The sequence below is a fragment of the Atta colombica genome, unplaced genomic scaffold (genome assembly GCF_001594045.1).
Source record: "Atta colombica isolate Treedump-2 unplaced genomic scaffold, Acol1.0 scaffold83, whole genome shotgun sequence".
NCBI classification, from domain to species: Eukaryota; Metazoa; Arthropoda; class Insecta; order Hymenoptera; family Formicidae; genus Atta; species Atta colombica.
Genome location: NW_017259576.1, coordinates 356,141 through 378,688, shown reverse-complemented (window position 1 = coordinate 378,688; position 22,548 = coordinate 356,141). Strand labels below are relative to the sequence as shown.

At 27.9% G+C, this 22,548-nt stretch overlaps 2 protein-coding genes across 2 annotated transcripts; both read right to left on the bottom strand.

The window, feature by feature from the left end:
• Positions 1-1,210: 1,210 nt before the first annotated feature.
• LOC108692953 lies at positions 1,211-4,407 on the bottom strand. The gene is made up of 3 exons (XM_018201537.1): positions 4,068-4,407; positions 3,166-3,304; positions 1,211-1,513 (listed from the first exon to the last, which is right to left on the bottom strand). Exons 1-3 carry the CDS (start codon positions 4,123-4,125, stop codon positions 1,297-1,299), a joined length of 414 nt encoding a protein of 137 aa, XP_018057026.1. The 5' UTR covers positions 4,126-4,407; the 3' UTR covers positions 1,211-1,296.
• Positions 4,408-7,017: 2,610 nt separating this feature from the next.
• LOC108692945 lies at positions 7,018-19,681 on the bottom strand. Its single transcript, XM_018201526.1, has 5 exons — positions 19,507-19,681; positions 13,881-14,142; positions 11,404-11,505; positions 8,275-8,400; positions 7,018-7,277 (listed from the first exon to the last, which is right to left on the bottom strand). Exons 2-5 carry the CDS (start codon positions 14,077-14,079, stop codon positions 7,174-7,176), a joined length of 531 nt encoding a protein of 176 aa, XP_018057015.1. The 5' UTR covers positions 14,080-14,142; positions 19,507-19,681; the 3' UTR covers positions 7,018-7,173.
• Between the last annotated feature and the right edge of the window lie 2,867 nt (positions 19,682-22,548).

Below are 22,548 nucleotides of genomic sequence, written 5' to 3'. Positions count from 1 at the left end.
AAGAATTAATGTAATTAATGTAATTAATGTATTAATTAAAAATAAGTAATTTATATAAGTAACATTTATTGTACATATTTAATTCTTTTTATGTTTCTTTTAACTATTAAATGAAGACGAATCTCATGATTTTACAATACAACTTTTTTTTAACTCAATTGAATTAAAACAAAAAATTTTGTATTCTAAATATTTCTAAATAAAATAGCATTCATAATTCATTTTTAAATGAAACAGATTTTCTATTCACAATTTTGAATTGAATAGTATTCATGGTCTCATTTTAAAAGGAAAATTTTTTTTTATATTCAACTGGATTAAAAAATTGCATTTCCTATTCAGAATTCTAAATTTAGCAGTATTTCATGCACAGAAATGGCTGATATTATTTTTAGATATCAACTAGATTGAAAAAGTGCATTTTCATCAGAATTTTAAATTAAGCAGTATTCAGAATTGAAAAACATTCATTTTAACATTCGCGAATCAATATTTCTATAAATCTGAATCCATTTCAATTCATTTCAATTCATTCTCGTTTGCTGGGATAGATTCTTGACAGTCACAAACTGATTTGAAAATATGTAGGACCAAAGCCCTACATTTTCAAATTTATACTTTATTTTCTTTAGAAATTAATCGTATGTATATATAACTTAAATAATTACTTAAAAATTTAATTTCGCTAAGTGTGGCATATTCATCCCACTTAAAATATACCCTATTAATTATCCTATTTAAAAAAAAAAGAAATGCGCAGGATATGAATAACCCAATGATATGTATTAAGGGTTAATATATGTAATTTATAATTATAATAGAAATAATTAGTAAAAAAAAATTATAAAAACTATTACAATGAGAAATATAGATATACATTTTTATAGATATACATAATTATATTAATATATAATTACTTTTATTAATTTAAAAATTTTTTTAACTTGGTTAATTTTTTTGACATTATGCGTCGATTATATATTTTATTTGTTGTTAAGTTCACGCTGCATTAGAAATCAATGTTTTATGCTAAATTTGATAAAACTAAATAATTTCAAAATTTATATGGAAGCTTACTTATAAGAAGTATTTTTAACTCACTGATGACCAATTTATTTTAAATAATCATTTATGAGTCATTTTTTTTATCAGATGCACTTTATTTTCACTCACATATGCATATAAATCATCGCCAATGATAAACTTAAGATTTATTATTTATTTTTAATTAAGATTTATTATTTATTTTGCTGCAAATGATAAAAAAATGATAAATATACACGATGTGCAATGGCTTTATTTCTGCGCTAAGCTCTTCAGGAGGGCGCGATAATCATCGTTGCAACAACAGTTGGCAATCAAGCGGTGCTCCCTGCAGCTGTTGGCATGCAGGAATCGACAATCTGCTAATTTACATTGGTAAGGTAAATCGTAATGATCGGTACAGCAGCAAGCGTCGTGGAACAATTTCTCGCCGCAATAAGGATAAATCGAACTATCGCATAGAGGACATCTGCAATGAAAGTTAAAATTAAAATATGAATTTTGTTTAATCCGAGAACAATTATCTAGTTTTTTCTTACATAACCCATTCTCTATGAAATTGATTTTTATATCTTAATTCATAAATTATTATTACTAATATATTGCATTATTATTGATTAGTCTACAATTTATTAGTATTTTGTATAAATATAAATAGATTTACCGATAGATTTTCTAGTAATATAAAAAAATAGATAAAGTAGGTATTATTGATTGATTATTCAATCAATAAAAAAAAACTACTGTGAAAGAAAAAGAGAGAGAGAGAGAGACTGAACTTTGTTTTCTTGTTGCTGTCAAAATTAACTCAGATGACATTTCCATGTTAATTGCTTTTTTGATGCATATATGTATAAAGATATATATGATATGACACACACACACACACACACACACACACACACACACACACACACACACAGAGGGTGAATTAGAGTAGAACTAATTTTTTACTCTATGAGAAAATTATCGATTACACACCTAATTATTGACTTAAAGATATAGATCAGATGCGTGGATAACGTCATGTAAATTGCTGATTTAAGTGCGAAAGCAGGTACATTTGATGTTGAGTTGTGAAAATTATTAAATGATATTATGCACCTTTTTTTCAGTGGATCCAGCAATTGCACGATGTATCCACGTTTCTGATCTGTATCGCTAAGTTGATAATCAGGTGTGAGGTAGAGATGGGCAATTCGGATCGATCTTTTAGAGAATTGATCTTTTTGATTCCCAATTTTTTAAATTGATTTTCGTGTCTCGATTAAAGATCGGTTCTTTCACGGAAAAATTAAATTGATCATTAGGCTTCGAAAGCGAATGGCGCGAGTGCAACTATATATTTTTTATAAACTTATAGCAAATTCAATTGGACGCATTCAATGCGCACTGGGGCATATTAAAGCTGTCATGCACAAATTAACGTAAAGATATGTTTATAAATAAATGTAAAATGGAATAAATCGTGAAATACTCAATATACTTTATTGTGCTGTGAGGTAAAATATGTATTTTATAATTCGAAATATTTGCAATTTGCATTTTACTTTTACACTTAAATTGAATCAATGTACAATGGTTTTATATGATTTTATTATGTTTAATATGCATATAGTACACATTAGTGTGTCTAATCGAATTCGTCATTAAACTCTAAAGATTTAAAGACGAGTTTGTTTTGCTTTATTTTATACAAATGAATTTCCTGAATTTCAAGACAAAAAATGGATGTTATTCCCACATATGTGCTTGTGCTCTTGTGTGATGTAATGGCAATATAAGATTTTATTGACATATGATCGCAACACAGACTCTTACATAACGCATAATGCATAGTGCATAAAAGAATCGACCATCGACCATCGAAATTCTTCTTTTCCAGAAATGGGAGGAAAGGAAAGATTCTAATTAGTTGATTTTCTTATGCACTGTGCATTATGCGTTATGCAAAAGTCTGTGTAGAAGAAACGTGTAGAGAAATAAATATTAATTATTAATATTTAATAATTATTTAATGACAAAAGATCTAATATTCTTAATATTGATTTTTAGTTAAATTGTATAATGCAAAATAAGTTGATTCTATAAGAAATGAATATAAGAAATTTATAAACTTACCTTTGTGGTTTATATCCGAGCGAAGGGAAAGGATAATTTCCTTGAAATTGCCGTAAATTCTCTGGCGAAGGTGTTAATGGCATGTTCATCACATTTGTTGCCCCTGTCACATGATTGCCTGCTAGTTTCTCGTGTTTATCTGAAAGTCGCTCATAAAAGGACTTTCATTTAATCAATAATAAAAATATTTGAGAAAGAATTTTTATTAAAAAGAAATACATTATGTATAATATGTGATTAAAACTAAAACCTTTTTTATTTATAATGATAAAACAAAGAATATTATTAATAACATAATCAAATGTCATTTTTATTATTTAATTTGTTTCATAATTCTTAAAAAATAACACCCTTTTTTATTTGTGATTTTAATATCTTACAATAAATTCGTAATAATTCATTAAAAGTAACACAACTCAAAATATTATCCATTTATACCTTGATCAACTAAAATGATTAAATTTAAAATAAAATAATTTCTTCTTCAAAATTTCGATTATCAAAACTGTTTTAAAAGAAAAGTTTTCTATAGAAAATTCTCCTTTTTATTTACAAAAATGACATTCAAAATGTGTTACTAGATTAAAAAATTAATATTTAATGTATATAACTATTTAAAAATTATTAAATCTTTATCTTATTTATACACATTAAGATGGCACATGATATTATTATCACAAGTAATATCATTAACATAGCATTTTTTAAAATCACACAATAAATATGCAATAATTTTGCGATAAAAATTATTCAAATAAGTTGAGAAGTCAAGACGACAAATTACTATTTATATACAATTTAAATACGATTTAATTAATATTAAATTCTTTTTTACAGCATGTCACAGAAAATATCGTTTTCTTTGATGTGTAATTAAATAATTATTGAGTAAATTAACTCACCCGATATACCAAATGCACAACAATGCAATAAAACGCCAAAAAAAATTAATAGTAACATTTTCTCATTAAAAAAAAAACGAACGAGGTTAAAGTTTCCGCGCGCACTCACTGCAGCTCTTGACGCGGCTGAGATTTTTCAGACAAATGAGATCGTTCACTGTTCGTGCTCTTCGATTTCTTTCGTAAACCCACATAACTTTTAGTTGGGCTTCGCCTGCCTCGTAGAACGCGGTCGATGTACCCGTTACTCGTAACTGGTTGATGATCATCTTTCTCTTCTTATGTGTCGGTGAGTCCAAAATAGAAAAAAATGCAGATGACATATGTACATGTTGATATTAGAAAATAATTATTTTCATGAATAATTTTGTCAGTCCTCACAGTGCGTATAATATCGTTATTTCATTTAAAAAATTATAAAAATTTTTTAAACAAAAAAACAAATAATTATTTCTCATCGAATATTCTGCTTTATCAAATAATTGCAAGTAAATATATACATATTTATATATTTTTCGTAATTATGAAATTTAAAAATTGTTTTAATTTACTATATTTGTATTACTTGCTGCATTATGTGTGTGTGTGTGTGTGTGTGTGTGTGTGTGTGTGTGCGCGCGTGCGTGTGTGTGTGTGTGTTGTGTGTGTGTGTGTGTGTGTGTGTGTGTGTGTGTGTGTGTGTGTGTGTGTTGTGTGTGTATATATGTAATTGGTTACATATATATTATTATATCATTATAAATTTTATTATATATACAGTCGGACCTCTATAAAAATAACTTGTCGGAATCGACCGACCTTTGTAAAAATAAACAAATTCGTATGCACATATACGCAAGCATATGTGCTCGATTACTATATGGGAGGTTGAAACATGACTTTTACGGAGTAAATTAATTTAAATAAAAGAATTATCCAATTAATTTAAATAAAGCAATTACATAATTTTATATTATATTATATCGTATAAAACTTAATATTGCATAATATAAAATTCTACTGTAACTTTTTACCTAAAAAAACAATAAGAAATTAGTTAATAACTTTAATTTAAAAATGATAATCTTTGTAAAATTTATTTAATTTATGATGTTTCTCCAATTAATAATGTTTAAATTTTGTTATCAATTTAATTATTGTGTGACGCTTAACATTATGAATGAAAAAAAAATATCCAACTATATCTATGTCAATTTTAAAGTAGAATTGGAACATATGTATATTAAATTGAGAAATGTAGGTGGATTAGCTAGAAGGTCCAGGCAATTTTTTTTTCTTAGAATTATTATGTTTAAGTTTTTATCTTTATAATAAGAAAACAATTCCATGATAAACCAAGCACATTCAATAGCACAATAGCACAAGCACAATAGTAGAATAATGCATGTTATTTATGTCAGCAAGTATACCGTTTATATTTATGCACATAAGAAATTTAAAATAATTTAAAGTTTGATAAAATTAAAAATTTTCCGAAAAATTTTAATTAATGTGAAAAAATTGATGATATTGCATTTTTTACAATTTTACAAAACATTATTAACACAAGTTCGTAATCTTGTGTTAACAAAAATACATGCAATGCATCTTTTTTTTTCAAATATCTAATTTTCAAAAACATGAAGTATGTAATATTTTTTATTGAAATTTAATATATTAACTTGAAAGACTCTTGATTTTCAGGATTAAAATTAGTATTTTTTCACTTCACATTATTGACATATCAGAAATTAATTTTCGTAGGAATGATATTCAATGGAGTTCAAAGTATAAATATGTCTCTTATATTTGTCGTATGTATAGTAAATGTTGTCGTAATAGCAATTAAGCCTCAGACAATAGATCGCGTGTCACTAACAATCTCATACATCATATTACCACGAAACGTTCAACATTGCATTAAATCTTTCTTTCTCGGCGATATGATGCAATATATTTTATGAGAGAGACGTATTTATTTTAGGTTTGTAACTTTTTGTACGGGTTCACAAGTTTTTGTTTACAGAAACTATCAGTAATAATATTGTGTTTATAATTAAAACTTTGAAAATTTCCACAAAATATATTTACACCTCATTTGTACATATACACAATTCATAGAGGAACGTCGAGTGGTATCGGATAAAAATTGTTTAAAATTGGTTAAAATTTTAGATGCATGTAACAGCTTTTGTTAAGCTATTGACAAATCTATTCGCACATGGAAGCCAGGATCTCTCTATATTGAGAATAACGGCAGTGTTTGTGAGTTATTATGCATTTTGTTATATAACTGTTGTTTATGCCAGCATAGGGTTAACTGTATATACTAATCAGTCATTATATAATTTTGTTTTTAGCTTATCAATATAACATCTATTATTTTTTACAACATCTATTATTTTTTTAATTATAGTTTATAATGTCGTTCTTGTTTTAAAACTTTTATACATTGTTTCTTCGTTATATATTCTTTAGATATCAGGTATTTTCTTGTTTTTGTTTGATATGTAATATCGAACAATTTCTTAATTTTTTGAGAATTTCGAATAATACATTACGAGATAGATTAAAAGCTATTAGAACAAGGTATATCATAAAAAAATTTTATTCATAAAATAATTGCAGAATCTAAAAATATGTTTAAAAAAATTCATTTCCAAGGCAATGCTAACTACAATTGGCAAAAACAAGAAATGACATTTCATGTAATGACATATTTTTATATTTAAAAATGTAAAAGATTGGCTACTTTTATTTTTAGAAAAATATGATTAAAAATGTGTTTTTTAATAAAAATAATGTTTTATGTACATTACACTTAATTTTTGTCATCCAAGAAAACGAAACCTCGAAAAATCTAAAATGTTCAATATTACTCAATCTTCTCGTATTATCAATATTTTTTCTATAAATAATATATCTTAGAAAAGTGAATATTTAAAATATAATATTATCTTTTTCTCTCGCTTCTTAATTTCGATTGCCTTACATATATTCGTTTTTTTAAATCCTATATTTAAAGTCGAATTTTTATCGAAGAATTGCCAGTTCTTTTGGATCTCGGTAATAAAAACAATTTATTAAAATAATTAATAACAATACAAAATTTTTGGTGCTGTGCGTTTTAGGCCAACGACAAATGTAACCTGAGAATCATCACAAAGATCATCACAAATTTGATGATATTCATACTGGCCCGCGATTCAACGCCATTCGCCAACTGTTTCCCTGCAAAAGAAATTCTTATTAATTTGCTATTACAATATATTGTAATAACTATATGATAATATGTATAAAATAATATTCTAAAATATTAGTAATTACACAGAAATATTTTAAATATTTTTGCAATAATGAATCCAACAATGAAATTCATTTGTTTAAAAAGTGCATAAGAGAGATTTTACGATTCGATACGATTTTTACATTCCGTGCCGCATCAATTTTAGGTGATTTGCGTACAAAACAAACAAATATTCTATATTTGTTATGTAAAATGTAATTTATAACATATTTAATTAAAAATTCAAAAATTATTTTTATAAAAAACAGCCTAAACAAAAAATCCAGCTCACCGTCCGAAAGTCTTAGATCACCGGTGATCCACACAAAAAGTATTAATAAAAATTTCTTGATAACATAATTAAGAATAAAAATAATTATATATTATTGATCTTACAAAATATATATCTCTTTCACAATACTATTGCCATTCAATTTAAAAGTCGACACTGTGTGCGATAATAAGTTCGTAATTCGAGCATAGTTCGCGGATCGGATGATTCCAAAGTATATTCTTGCATTTGCATATCGACACCCTTGGGAATTACGAATGACATTGCTATGATATCGTATCACGAAATTATAATAAAGCTAAAAATGAAACTTTGTATTACTCTGAGAAAATTGCACTTTGTATCATGAAATCAGTCGAGATAAGAAAATGCCTTTTTTATCGACATTATTACAAAGATTAATCATAGAATAATCTTTATGTTCTATAATCAGCTTCGCCTAATCGCTTAAAGTTTTAATCAACTCGCATGTGCGCGCATCAATAAAACGCCTGCCTTTAAATTCATATTTCGCAATATGCTATGCTATAAGTAGACAAGTATCTCTGATTGATACCGTTGATAATTTCAAAAATTGTATGATTTATGACAAGAAAGAGCGTAAAATATTGTCTAGATAGACAAAACGCTTAAAGGATTTTAGCGCTTACAGGTGGAAGCCAAGTACGAATGACAACAACATTCCCTCAGTCTTGTATATTCCGCACAGTCTTCAGCGTGCACCTTGCATTCCTCTGGTCCCACGCGACAAGTGTGCTCGACGAAGGGAAACACTTCTGAAACAACAAACAGATAAATTACATTCTCGTGACAAGCAGTTTTCTTTTAACGTGTATTTTAATTAATTTTGATATTTCGGAATTTGCCAACTTCAAGCAAAGTAATATGTACATTCAATTTTTATTGTTCAGTACGAAATCGATGTAATTCTGACTATACTTTTTTTTTTATAATTAAATATCACCTATATTTTTGCTAGCTCTCATTAATCACGTTATGATTAATTATTATTTTCTAAACGGCCATCTGCCTATTATTCTTGGATCCAGTTAATAACCGGAGTTATTGTAAATAATAGATTAATAGTACTTGAGTAAGTAGTGCAATTGTAGTAGGAAATTACGACGTCACGAAGGCATTGTGTCGTTAAAGCGTAGCAAACATAATTTTACGCACATCTCGAAGGGGCTTGAACGCAAACCTCCATTAAATATAAATGTTGCGATAATTAACCGGTTTCGTGAGACGATAATTAATTTACCTAACGATATCAGAAGTTTCCGGCACGTTATCAATTCCGGAAAGAATGACATGAATGATTCGAGACAAATGCTTCGACAAATGCTTAATCGATCGCAAGCGATTAGAAACGAGCGCAAAATGCACGAGTGATTCACAGATGCGATTGGAAGGTGGTTCGAGTTTTAGGTATTCCACATGCATAGCTACTGCGTGCAACAATGCAACTTCGTACACCTACAGAATCTTCACGCGGGTCATGCAATGACAACGAATTCAATGTCTTAAACGAACGAAAATACAAATAATTCACGTAATTTAGAAATATCTTTAATTCTACATATGACAGTATTTCTATATTTTTTTCTTTTAAAAACTAATACTAATCGAACCTCTTGAAAGTTTTTAAAAAACTTTATAGGCATGAAAGTTTTCTTCATACATATATGTATTTATTTATGTCAATATATAATTTAAAAATATAATTTGTTAATCAGAAAACTTTATAAAAAAATCAAAAGTATTTGAAATGTCTTTTTTAATTAATTATTTTAAATTCGTTAAGCTTGCTAGCGAGATAATAAGAAATAAATTTATAATTTGGTTTGATTATCGATGTTCATTTCTTCCGAGAAGTGTACAAGAATATACAAATTTGTAAATATGTTAATATTGCCATTTAATGTTTACTTTGAAGTAAATTCATTCAATATTGTTTCATAAATGATGTGTTATGCTAATTAGAAATTCGAGCAAAGATAGTGCAGGTCGATGAACGATAGTCCTGTGAGGAGTTCGGGAAGCGTGTGGAATGTTCAAGTGACTTTCGATGACTCACACGAGTGAATCACTTGTTAGATCTTACACACGCGCGTGGAAGGACAAGGATAATTCATTACGACGAGGAATGATTTCCTGAACAGGTGATTGCCCTTCCGTTCAAAAAAAAAAGGAAATCAAACTCTTCGCGGCATATAAAAAAATTATGGCCTTTAAGTTGATAAATTATATGACGTTTAAATAATTATTCAGGTTAAAGGAGGATTAAATTTAAAATAACTTAAATTGCAATTTACAACAATTTAAATTTGAAAATTGATAGTTATGTAATTTTAGCATCCTTCTTCTTGCAATCTTAATCTCTCTAATACTATAATTTATTTCTAGAAGCAAACGATGTCAAGTTTTGTTAATAACAAATACACTTTATTGAATTAGTTAAGTGATTGAAAAATAATATAAAAAATAGATTTTTCTTTAATGAAGCATAAACATATAGTTAGACCAAATTTAAGCGATATGACTTATTCTTTTAAATACATAAAATTATTATCACAATTTTAGCGTAAATTTTATATGGAACTACATAACATGTAATATCAAATATTAAATTTATTTATTTATTATACTCTTCTAATTTAATATTACTTTTACATGACATCTTTTACATTTGAGCAACGTATAAATATTTTTTATAAGCTTCCAAAAGCTTTCTGAAGGTACCTTTAAGGAGATACCGCGAGGAAATCTATAACATACGTAAGCGTTTTGTCGATCCCACGGTTATTCAAGGTATTAACAATTCGAGTTGTAACGGCATGTAATGTATCGACTAAAAATAATTGCGATTACGTCGCACGACTCGCGTTGGCATTGTGCAAATCGTGAAATTGCGCTCACTATCATTGCCGTTGCTCTAAATTTCCGTGAAGCGCGGTTGCACAAGTGCTCGCTCGCCACGGCCGATTGTTCACGCACGAATTCGTCAGCCGGGGACTGTGGTTTTTCATACGACTTCATCACTGCATGAATAAACGAAGGACGAGAGCGGAAAATACAACTTCCGTCGTCGAGAAGGTTAAGCCGATTTTGATCGACTTGTTGTTACTGCCGAGATAAATCACGTGTTGCTTCGTTAATCATAAAACAAGTTACGGGCGCTCGCGTGTAACTTTATCTAGAGTATTATTAATTATATTATCATTTCATCTGGAGAGAAGATAAAGTAATATGTGCTGGAATTCTAGTAAATTTGATGAAATTGACATATAGGGATAAACGCCCACATATGTAAAATTTACTTTATTTTTCTGATAAACGAACGATCCTATAGCCGTACTAAGATGCGTTTTACATTTCATAAAATAAATTTTATGCTACTGCAATTTGTTATTTCTCAATCTGTAAATTACCGTACATCTCAACAAAATTTATTTTATCAACGAATATTTTTTGCCTTACATGGTGCTGACAAAATTTATTTGCGCGGTAATAAAATATACAATTAAAATCTTAAGAGTTGTTCGAGCTTACATTCTTGAGAATAGTATGATTTACTTTACTGTAAGATAATAAATAACAACTTGAATAAATTTCCTATAATTGTAATCTAACTTTTTACCTTATATCTCTGATATCTTTTACTTTCAGGCAAGCAAAGTTTATCATAAGTTCCACAAAAATAGTCGGTTTTACTTACAAAACTAGTTAGACTTACAAAACTATTTATTTTTTTTCCATGCAATCGCTCGAATACCTACTGTTGAAGTTGCCATCGCAACAACAATGATCATTGATAACGCTGCCATTCTTGCAGTAAGTCATCTCGGAGTAGGTGCAAGGCTTGCATCCCGGAATGGGTCCTGCAAATAATAAGCGATTAGTATAAATAATTGAAAGAGAGAGAGAGAGAGAGAGAGAGAGAGAGGAAGAAAGGGAGAGATTAAAAAAAGAGAAAAGAGTTCGAGTTAAAAAAAGATCGGCAATTTGAAAAACCGTCATATTGTTATAATATCTACAATCTTCGTTACTGAACAAGTAAAATGACACGTGCGAGACGCTGTATTTCTCAAGGAGAATTCATAATAATAAAGCTGAACGTACTTATTAATTAAGGATTATATTTCATTAACCTCGATGTCGGCAATTGTGATTAAAATGACAATCGCGTCGAATCCGCATCCATGATTCACGTTAATTAGCGTCTCGAGGCTCCTTACGTAATCTTTTATAAAATTGTGTCGCGGACATAGCGAATTATCTGCTTGCGACGCGATAGAGCTGTATCGTCGTATCGACATCGATCACAAATATATATATTGTATATAAGTTTCGCCTTCGCGAATCGTTAGACCGTGTTAAATTCGTGATAAGAGATCGCGTATTCTTTGTATTTACAATATTTAATGAGAAATTTTAATTGAATCATATGAGAACTGCGCACACAATGACCGAGAATTTCTAATTGCCGTTAACAGCATTATACGATAATTATCAATTTTCTTTTTTTATCATTTCAATAACAACTGAAAGTTTAAATCGTTCGCACATAACAAGCAACAGGTGTATGGCAGTTTTTACAAAGTTTCTCCGAGTCACGACTAAAGGATTGAATTACAGAAATTAGGATTGCACTACCGACAATTCCTAATTCACGCGAATAATATTAGGGGGTAATCATCAACTTCCTTAGTCATTCGAATTATTGTAATGAGAATCATGTGTTCAGTTGGCTGCGTTGTTACGGTGTTATCATCAGGTGTCTCGATGTAAATGTACATATAACAAAACATTCATACATTGTACCGAAAAAAACGTAAAAAAGTTTTAAATCTAATAGCAAACAATAAAAATCAAGAAAATTTAATTTTCATGCATTAACAATAGAAATTGTGAAATTTTTAATTTCTCACATTTATTATTAATTACCACATTTTAATTTGTAGTAATTAATGATGATTTTAATCATAAATACATAACGTATACATAATCTTCTGTATTATCATTAATATGTACGTAAGCATAACAATTTAAAAGAATGACTTGTTGATGAGCTAGTATAAACTTTATTGTCTTTAGTATTAATGTGAATAAAAATTTATTTTGTAAAATTAATTCAAAAGCAAATTAGTATACTAAATACGATTTGTTACTATATATTAAAAATAAATTATAATTTTTTTATAGAACGTAGAAGTGCAAGTTAGACGGAAAGTTAAATTTATTAAACAAAATTTTTAAAAATAAAACAGCCAGAATTGCTACGATTTAAATACAAAAATAGCATGTTCTTTGCGAACGTTATTCACACATATCTCTTGTCCATGCTAGGGTGTGATTGGCAGAACAAAAATTTTGAAACGTCTATTGTGCGACGTTGGTTAGGTGGATCAAAGCAGCTATTCTTGGAGGTAAGATAAATACATTTCTGTGTATCGTAAGGAAGCTTTATGGATCGGCCGTAGGAATCAGACAAGAGCCTTAATGTGACGCTTTTAGCAACTGGACTAAATTGGAAAAAAGGCTGCATCAAGAATGTTGTTAAAATGTATCAATATATATTGTAACATTTGGAACTTGGAAAGAAATAGATTCTTTTAAAAGTAGATTTCTCGACAAATTCACTTTCTTCAATTTATTGACAAGGCTATCAAGACACATCAATTTCTTTTTATAAACAATGAAATAAACGGATAGTTTTTTATTATATTGGAATTAAGTAAAAATAAATAGAAATTAATTTTTTAAATTTTATTTTAAGATATAATAAAATTATTATTTGAAATTAATTCTTGAAGTTTATTAGTACCTAAACTTAGAAAGTTGAGTAAAGAAATTTATTTATTTAAATCTTACCAAAGAAAAATGAAAATTGTTAAAAATATAAGACTATAAAATTTCTAATGTCTTATATGTTAAGAAATATCATGTGTGCATATATAAATTTTAATTTTTACATATATATAAGAAGTTGTTTATTTCCTTAAACGTTTCTAAAATTTCTTATGCCCCTTTCCATCAATGTAGATTAACTTTAATTTCGGTTCAACTTACTCTTCGTCTTTTTCTAGTTCTAAAAATTAGATATATTGGTAGAAATGAGCATTAATGTGCGCGAGAAGATTATATTCTTATATGTGTATAAATAGAATAATATTGAAAAAAATTCTAAGAGAATTTAATTCTGTTTAATTCTATAGTTTTACACATAACGATATTGACAAAAAATAATTCTTACCAGGATATATCTCCAGTTTCTTCGCTTCAACAAGTGCGTCTTTGCGAAGGACTTCGTGTTCAAGGATATATTCATCGTCAGAATGATGATTTACGACTGTAATTGCCTCGAAATTGCCGAGGATTAGGAAGAGTATCAGGATACTAATCGTACCGATGTTAATCATGCTAGCGTCGCCTGATTTCTCATCTTCGATCATCTTATCTTCTCAATTACAATAAATGATTTCTGCCTCAATCTTTCTTCGTTGATGAAATAATTTCTGTCAAATTTAGAAATAATAAAGTTTATTTTATTTTCTAGATTATTAATAAAAATATTAAATAAAATTTAGTTTAACTCATAGACTGCTCATAGAAAAATTATTTACTTTCAGATTCTTAATTGCAATATAATTTTTCCAAATAGTTCAAGTCAGACATTTCATAATGAAAATTCACAAAATATTTGAACTTAATAGTAATTATTAAGTATATATAAATATTTGTATATATAAATTATTAAGTATATATAAATATTAACAATAACAATATCTGAGAGTACACAACGCGACGAAGTCGATCTTGAATGGAACAATACAAAAGCTGCAAGATCAACTACGACTCTGAACTCAACATGCGTCTCTCTTATTGTCCGGAATTTCAGTAGGAATACATACAATGAAGCAACTGTCGCAACCGGAAGTGTACAGAAGATACGACATGGAAGTACACACAGCGACGCTGTCACGTGCGATAAAAAATATATACAATTTTCGTTTACACGTTTAAATTTTATTTTGTTAATTAAATTTTTTTTATTTTGTATTATATTCCAATTTTAGTTTTAGAAGTTAAATTTTCTTTACTCGACCGTCATCGCATCACATCTGAAAGTAAAAGCATAAAGCTCTACTTAATCGTATCGAGCGATCGTTTCACGTCAATTGCATATGTTGCTAGTATGAGGAATCGATATTATTATAATATTCAAGAATCCACGCGAAAAAGCATTGGCGTGACGGGCGCGGCAGCAACACGAAGATGTCTTTGATATCGATCGCCTCGATTCGCCATAGGAGAGGGGGATGATTCATCCCCCGTTATTCACGATTTAATTCGGCGCACCCCAGAATTTTCCTCCCTCCAACGACGCAAGCAGTCGAATTCGTTTTTGAAATTGACCGCAAAACAAATAGTTTCAACCTAAGAACACAAGCAAGAAATTCTGAATGGTACCACACACAATGATTAAAACCCATTTCGGAGAATTTAATCGCCCAAACAAAACAATTTCACCAAAAGTATAGCCGTTGCTTGTGTTGCGAAAATTGACTTTTCAGAATTTACTTTCTTCAACATTAGATTTCCAGTAAGAAATATACAGAAATGTTGATCTTTTGAATTTTTTATTAATAATTCTCTCCTTCTCTTTCTAAAAAAAATGTATTGCAGTCTATTATTAATATAACTTTAATTTAATGTAAAAGTTGTATAGCTATAATAAGTATTGTTTACTATAATAGTAACTTATATAACTGTAAAACTTATGTGTATGAAATAAATTAAATATGAATTAAACATCTTACAAATATTTGTTGTTTAGTCGTTTATAAAATATAAAAAGCATTCAACTTCAATCAAGAAAAACTCGATTAACTCGTTCGCTATACTTTTGCTACTTTTGTTCTCCAAGTAAAAACCGGCTGTTAGATGTAAATACATCCTAATTTCGTTAATTGGTATTAGTATAATCAGCTAACATGAATTTTATATCATATATTAATATGAATTTATGAAAATTTTATACTCAACTTCTCGCGATCTTTAACTGTAGCCAAAAGTAAAAATATATATTTATTTTTCTTATGCTTAGAGAGGAAGTGTTAAATTCGTGAAATTAGAATGCCATAATATTTCCAGTTTTGATTTTTTAGTATAAAAAATGCAAAACTTTTTTCATTTTGATAAGAAACTGTAGAATTATAAAAAGTGCTATTAAAACTCATTATTTTTTTGTATTAAAAGAATGGTATTTCTTATAAAAATAAAAAAAAGTTTCGCATTTTTGTTACTTTGTAAAAAACCAAAATTTAAAAAGTAGCAGCCGAAACTCTGTTTAAAAATGACTGTAGAGCATAGAATTTTGATAGAACTATTAAGAAATGTTGCTGAAATTGCGATAAATTAACGATATGAATTTTTTTTTCAAGTGCTTTTCAAGTGTCTTCAATGTCTTGTACATTTAAAGTCTATTAATTGTTTTTTTAATTTTATTTTCAAATTACTGCAATATCAAACATTAAATTGTTCATATATCTCAAGGATCTCGGTAAATGCGCAGTATTGCGTAAAGAGGCGATAATGCTAGAATTCTGCTCGAGTTGCACGCGTCATGAGTCACTAGTCTGATGACAGCCGGTCATTAATTAGAACCAATTAAGGGCGGCCATCGCGAAACGTGGACGTCTTGCCCTCTCGAATAAGAAGGTGACATCCCGATGTCTCTTCCTGCCTGATGTTATCGTTTACGAGCAGCGCAAGCCGCCTTCATTCTATTGTATGTGAAACGAAGCAAGTACTTAAAACAGCGTGAAAAGATAATTAAGAGCATTTGACGAATGACAGGATATGCCTTTGTTCACTTTAGGGAATTACCGACACGATACTGAACGTGTACTTTTTCAAAGGACAGCCCAAAGAAAAACAAAAAGTGAGACAATTTTGAGATGTTTTGACATTTTTGAGATTAGAAAAAATAAATAGACACTCTCTCCTCATGTGTCCGCTAGAATTTGTAAAGTAAAAGATAGTAAGAATTTTTGTGCAATAAATGCTCTTGATGTTCTATTTTAATGAAAGAGTTGTTTATTTTAATGAAACATGTATTAATTAAAAATAGAACTACGCAAATATAATTGTTTAAAATAAATGTAATAATAATCCCAAATAATCTGAAAATGCTTAAAATATCGATATAAATTTTGAGACTCTTGGCTTTGAGTCATAAAATTGGCGTTTCACTGTAATATTCGATTTTTACCTGCGCGCGGTCTCAAAAAATATTGCATAACTTTCAAAATATTTAGAATTTTGAAAATGATTTTAGAGATATTCTCTACATTAAATTTAATCTACGTTAAATTTTCAACAAATGCAACAAATTTTTTCGATTTTTTATCGAGATCAATTTTTCAAGAAAACTGATCTTTTAATACCTGTTTAAAATTAATATCTTGAAATTAATTGTATTAAAATGTAATATTGTTTGTTTCCAAATATTTGAATTAAAAATTAAATAAAACACTTAAAGTAAAATGTTTTAAAAATAATCAAAACTCTTGTTATTATTTTTATTAAGTATTTTACCGTTAGTAAATATTATTAGAAATATTATTAGAAATATTATTAGAAAAATATTGGGTGATATCGAAAGTAGCTGATATTGGAGTTAGAGACAAGAATTAAAATTATTAAAAATTTTAGACACGTACAGCAGTGGCGTTTTTTCGTTATGCAACCAGAAGCAACCATGGCTAAGGCTATCTTCGTCTTTTGATTCCTGAAGACGAAGATAACTTTAGTTGTGTAAATAGCTTCTGGTTGGATATCGAAAAAACGCCTTAGATTTGTTAAGCCATTGACAAGTCCATTTGCACATGAAAGTCAAAACCAGAACCTCCGTATATTGAAAATAGAAGTAATGTTGTTTATGAATTATTGAACATTTTGCTGTATGGCTGTTATGTTATGTCGGCACGGAGTAATTCCATAAATCAGTCATATCATAAATATATAAAGCTTCTATTCTCTTTAAATTGTGGATTTAAAATCTTTTTTGTTTTAAAACTGCTTGTTTCATGTGTTGTTTTATCATTGCGTGTCATTCGGGGATAGCAAACAATAAAATGGCGGACAATACTGGACAATTTAATCTAAATAGTCAACGAGATTTAGTTTCTGACAGTTTTGTTTTGTTCTCGGTAAATATGGAGAATATATGTATGAGACAAAGAGAAAAAGAGAGTGTGATATTAGTTGTCAAAAAATAAGGAAATGACAACAGAAGCAAGACAGTGAGATTCTATTCCGAAAAAAAGTATAATAGGATATAAATTAACTCCTATAAATTAGAATATAAATTAATTTCTAATCAATTCCTAATCGATAATTTTCTAAGTGTTCACAACTTGTCTGCTGCAGGCATTATTCGGAAATAAAACGTCTAACAGGACAATTACAATTATGTTTGTTTGATTATTATTTGTTAGATAATTATAATTGTCTGTGCTCAAAATATATTTTTAGATTCTTCATAGATTTTAGATTCTTATATTTTTAGATTCTTTATAGATTTTAGACTCTTTATAGATTTAAATTAATACACTAATCTAATAATAAAGAATATCGATGTAACTTTTTCTCTATAGAGTAGAAATGTGAAAAGTGAAAAGTTTTATTGTATATACATACATATGTATTGTATACATAGGCAAAAAGTTTTCACTTTTCATGTTTCCGCTTTAGGGAAAAATTAACCTTTAAAAACAATAATCATTAAAAGCTTGAAGAAATCTTGAAGCCGTCTGTGTTATACAAAATTTTTCTTAAGATTTCAATTTTGAAATTTTTTGTCGTTCTCGGCATAAATTCCACCTCGTAGACACGTATAAATGCGTGTATTTTAATTCTGTACAAGGATTTTCAAATCTGTAAAACAGGAAAAAAGTAATTGTTTTCGACTTCGAAATCTAAGTTTTAAAATATATGTGATCCTTCGGTTTAGTTTCCTATGCGAGATCGGTTGCATCTTATTTCTTAACGGATTACAGCGTGTACAATATTGCGCTTGACTGCAATGCTATCGGATTATTTGACACATGTTCTGATAGGTAAATGCAGTTTAAATGCGTCGTTAATTATAATATTACCTGCTTTCGCTGCCGCTTTTATGTTCGTTGATTTAACTTCATGTCTGTCTCTGTTGACCTTTTTCCGATTCGAACAGCTGAGCAGATTTTCTATATTCGCATATATTCTCTCGCGATTCCAAGAAGGAAATATTCTTCGGATAAAAATTATATCTTTACGAAATGAATTTTCAGCTATGATAATGGCAATATAACCGCCATAATACAAAAATTATGATTTAGCAAGTATTACAGGCAATTTTAGAAACTGGCCCAATACTGGACTGAAGAATCTAAATTCTAAAAGAATATTCCAGTCACGCAGACAATAATCTTTCAAGAATTACAAAGCTTTTTTGTTAAATATGACTAATAATATTTCAAGTTTTTATCATTTCAGTTTTTATCATGTAAATTACATTTCACTTTTACCCTCCAAAAAAATAAAATCTTATAAAAATCTATACTTGATACTATCTAACTATCCCCTAATTTAATTTACTGTCGCCTCTCTTTTATAATTTGTTTACTTAATATAAAATGATAAATTTAATTTAGAATCACATGATCCGAATTCCTATCATATTATACGATACGTCAAAACAGCATCAAATATTATCGCTTTATTTTTTGCGAACTTACATATCTACAACTTGATAAAATTATCTCTCACAAACATGCAAGCGACAATTTGCGGTTAAAGAAACTTATAAATTCTTAAACTTCATAAATTCTTACCAGCATTTCACTGTATGATTTCCAACAATAAAAATTCCAACTCTCTTATGTTTCTTTAAAGCATCACTTTCTTGAATGGATTTCAAAAAATCTTCACGTACGGTCAATTAATTATTTCCAATGTCATTGAAATATAATAAAGAGAATCAATCACTAAAAATTTACAGTAGAGATTTACTTAGTTCGCGAGTTTCTTACGCTTTCTTATCGAAACCAAATTTGAATAGATATAATAATATTTGAAAAAAATATATGTGCAGTTGATTGATGTTACGGACTAGAGAAAATACATATGGCAAGTGCGGATCGACGATTAAAATCGACAGTGAACAACAACGGCGGAAAATTGCAACAGACGGACAGGCAACCGTCGAAGGCTGCGGACCGCGTAGAACTGCGGATTGAGGGCTGAAAAGAGTATCAACGTACCAAGCCGCTCCACCACACCACCTTCGGTGGTTCCGCCTTTGTTACTCGGCCTGATTCACCGGCCGAAGCCGGTGTCTAACATGTGCTGTGTGGAAAACACAAATCAGAATAATATAACAGAAACGCGTGTACGGAAAATCAACTTCCCGATATATACTTGAGAAAGAAAAATAAGAGTCTGAGAAACGTTTTTACTTTCAATGAAATAAATTGCCCCATTCTTAACTCTTGATAATATTTAAAATAAAATTCTCTTTTTAAATAAGAAACTACTTATGATTATTAAAAAGTTTTGTATATATTGTTGTTTTGCTTAAGATTAATTAGTCTTTTATTTCTCTTTCTTTAAATATTAAATTAATTTAATTTATATATTAATATTAATCTTTAAAGGTGAACCATTAATTATATAGGTCTTTATAATGAAAGTAAATTAGACAAATAATATAATTTTCGTTTAGTTTTATATAAAAATTATATTCAAAGATATTTTTGAAAATTATATGCGCTAAAGTATAATTAATAAAAGTAAGATGTTTATTATGTTATGTGAACCTCTTTGCGAATGTTGATGTATAAATTATATCAAATTATACATAACGCAATAAATACAATTTAACTTAAATTTAACTTTAAAGTACTTACCAAATGAAGTTTTTCTTCTTCTTGATATCCCCAAATAATTTTTTAACTCACAAATTTTCAAATAAAGCTTCAATAAGTTGTTTATATCAGAAAATAATTTAACAAATTTTCAAATAATTTGAAAATGCGTAGTCCATCCAGAATTCATATAGTCTAGCCAAGATAAGAAAACTTATTAACTCAAGGGAGAGAGATGTTACTCGGTTGACGACCAAGAATGGAATTCTTTCAAATAAAGTTAAAGTAAATAAAAACATTTTGACTCTAGATTAGGAGCCTTCTTCAATGAGGAAGTCAAACTATAATGAAAGCAAGAGAGAACTGGATATAGATATTCTCTTTCCTTTGTTTATTGACTACGTAGCTAGATAAACAAGAAGAGAAGAAGGAGAAAAGGGAATGGAAAACTTGTACCAAAACTATAAAATAAATAAGATAAATAAAATTAAACGTTTTGTTAAGATATACATTTTTGTCCAAGACTTCGACGTTATCCCATTCGAAATTATGCGAATATTTTAAATAATGTTCTGTAACAATAATAATGATAGATGTTTGTATCATATTTTTTTTTATGTAATTCATGCTTATTAATGACTCAAATTCAGAGTTGAAATTGCGTTTACTTAAATTTTATTTGATAAGTATATCTCAATTGATTACGAATTTTATTTATTTATATGCGTTTATAAATATATAATTTACCCACTAACATCTGCAGAAGCACACACATAAACGTTTTATTTGTATTAAATTTATTCTTGAAGAGCCACTAATATTAATAGTTTATTTTATTGTAATTAAAATATAACTTAATTCAATCTCTTCTCATATTTTGCTAATGATCACTGATCGATGGCTTTCTTTTTGTAAACAACTTTTGTAAACTCTTCTTTATTTTCTAAAATATACATTTGTTGAATGGAACATTATGAATCTTCTAGAAGTCTTCAAAAATTATAAACAAAGTGCATATAACTTTTTAAAGTATTTTATTGTATTCTTCTATAAATTCTTGAAGAATTATAAATCAAAAAAGACAAATATTTTTTTAAATACTTTAAGAATTTCTTATTTATTCCGAATTTATTTATAGTTTTTTATATTTAAGTTCTTTATGAATTAGTGTACCTAATCTGTTCGAAATGAATTCCAAAAGAATTAAAAATATACACAACTACATTTATATGCATATTTGTATATATGTTACTTTTAGTAAAAATAATATTTAATTTGTATCAAAATCAAAATATGATTTATTATTGTACAAAATTAAGAAATAAAAAAAGAATTAGAAAAATAATACTTTTAAATTTGAAAAAGCGCTTACAATTAGTAACATAAGAGTGAAATTTTTTTGAACACTCAAAAAACTTTTAAAACAGTAATAAAATGATACAGAAATTTATTTCCTAATAATAAATTAGAAATTAAAAAAGAATTTTTTTCTATCTGGGTTTACACTGAGAAAGAGAGAAAAATAAAAATAAAAAAAAAGGGAGCACGTACGGTGTTACCAAAATAGCATTTCTTATTATATGTACGTGCGAAATAATGTAAACGAGTCATTGGCGTTCTGTTGCAAATTCGACATTACAAATAAAAGTTTAACAATATTTAATTTTGCGTACTTTGTTTTGGAATTTTTAAATATAAAAAACATAAAAAACAAGTAAAATGGATCAAAATCGGGAACAAAAAGTAATATTTTTAATTTGAAGTTTTATAACAATTAACATATAATATCTACGTTAAAAATAATCTATATCTTTAGATGTAGAATTTATTTAATTACATAAAATAATACATTATATATGTTTTTTCAAAAAATATATTTTAAATTTTGTGCACATGTTAAAACATACTTGATGTATTAAAAAAAACTTATGTACATATACCTGTCATAATTTCAAAAATATTAAATGATGTTATTGTACTGTTTTTGTTTCTATATCCAGATAGAATAGT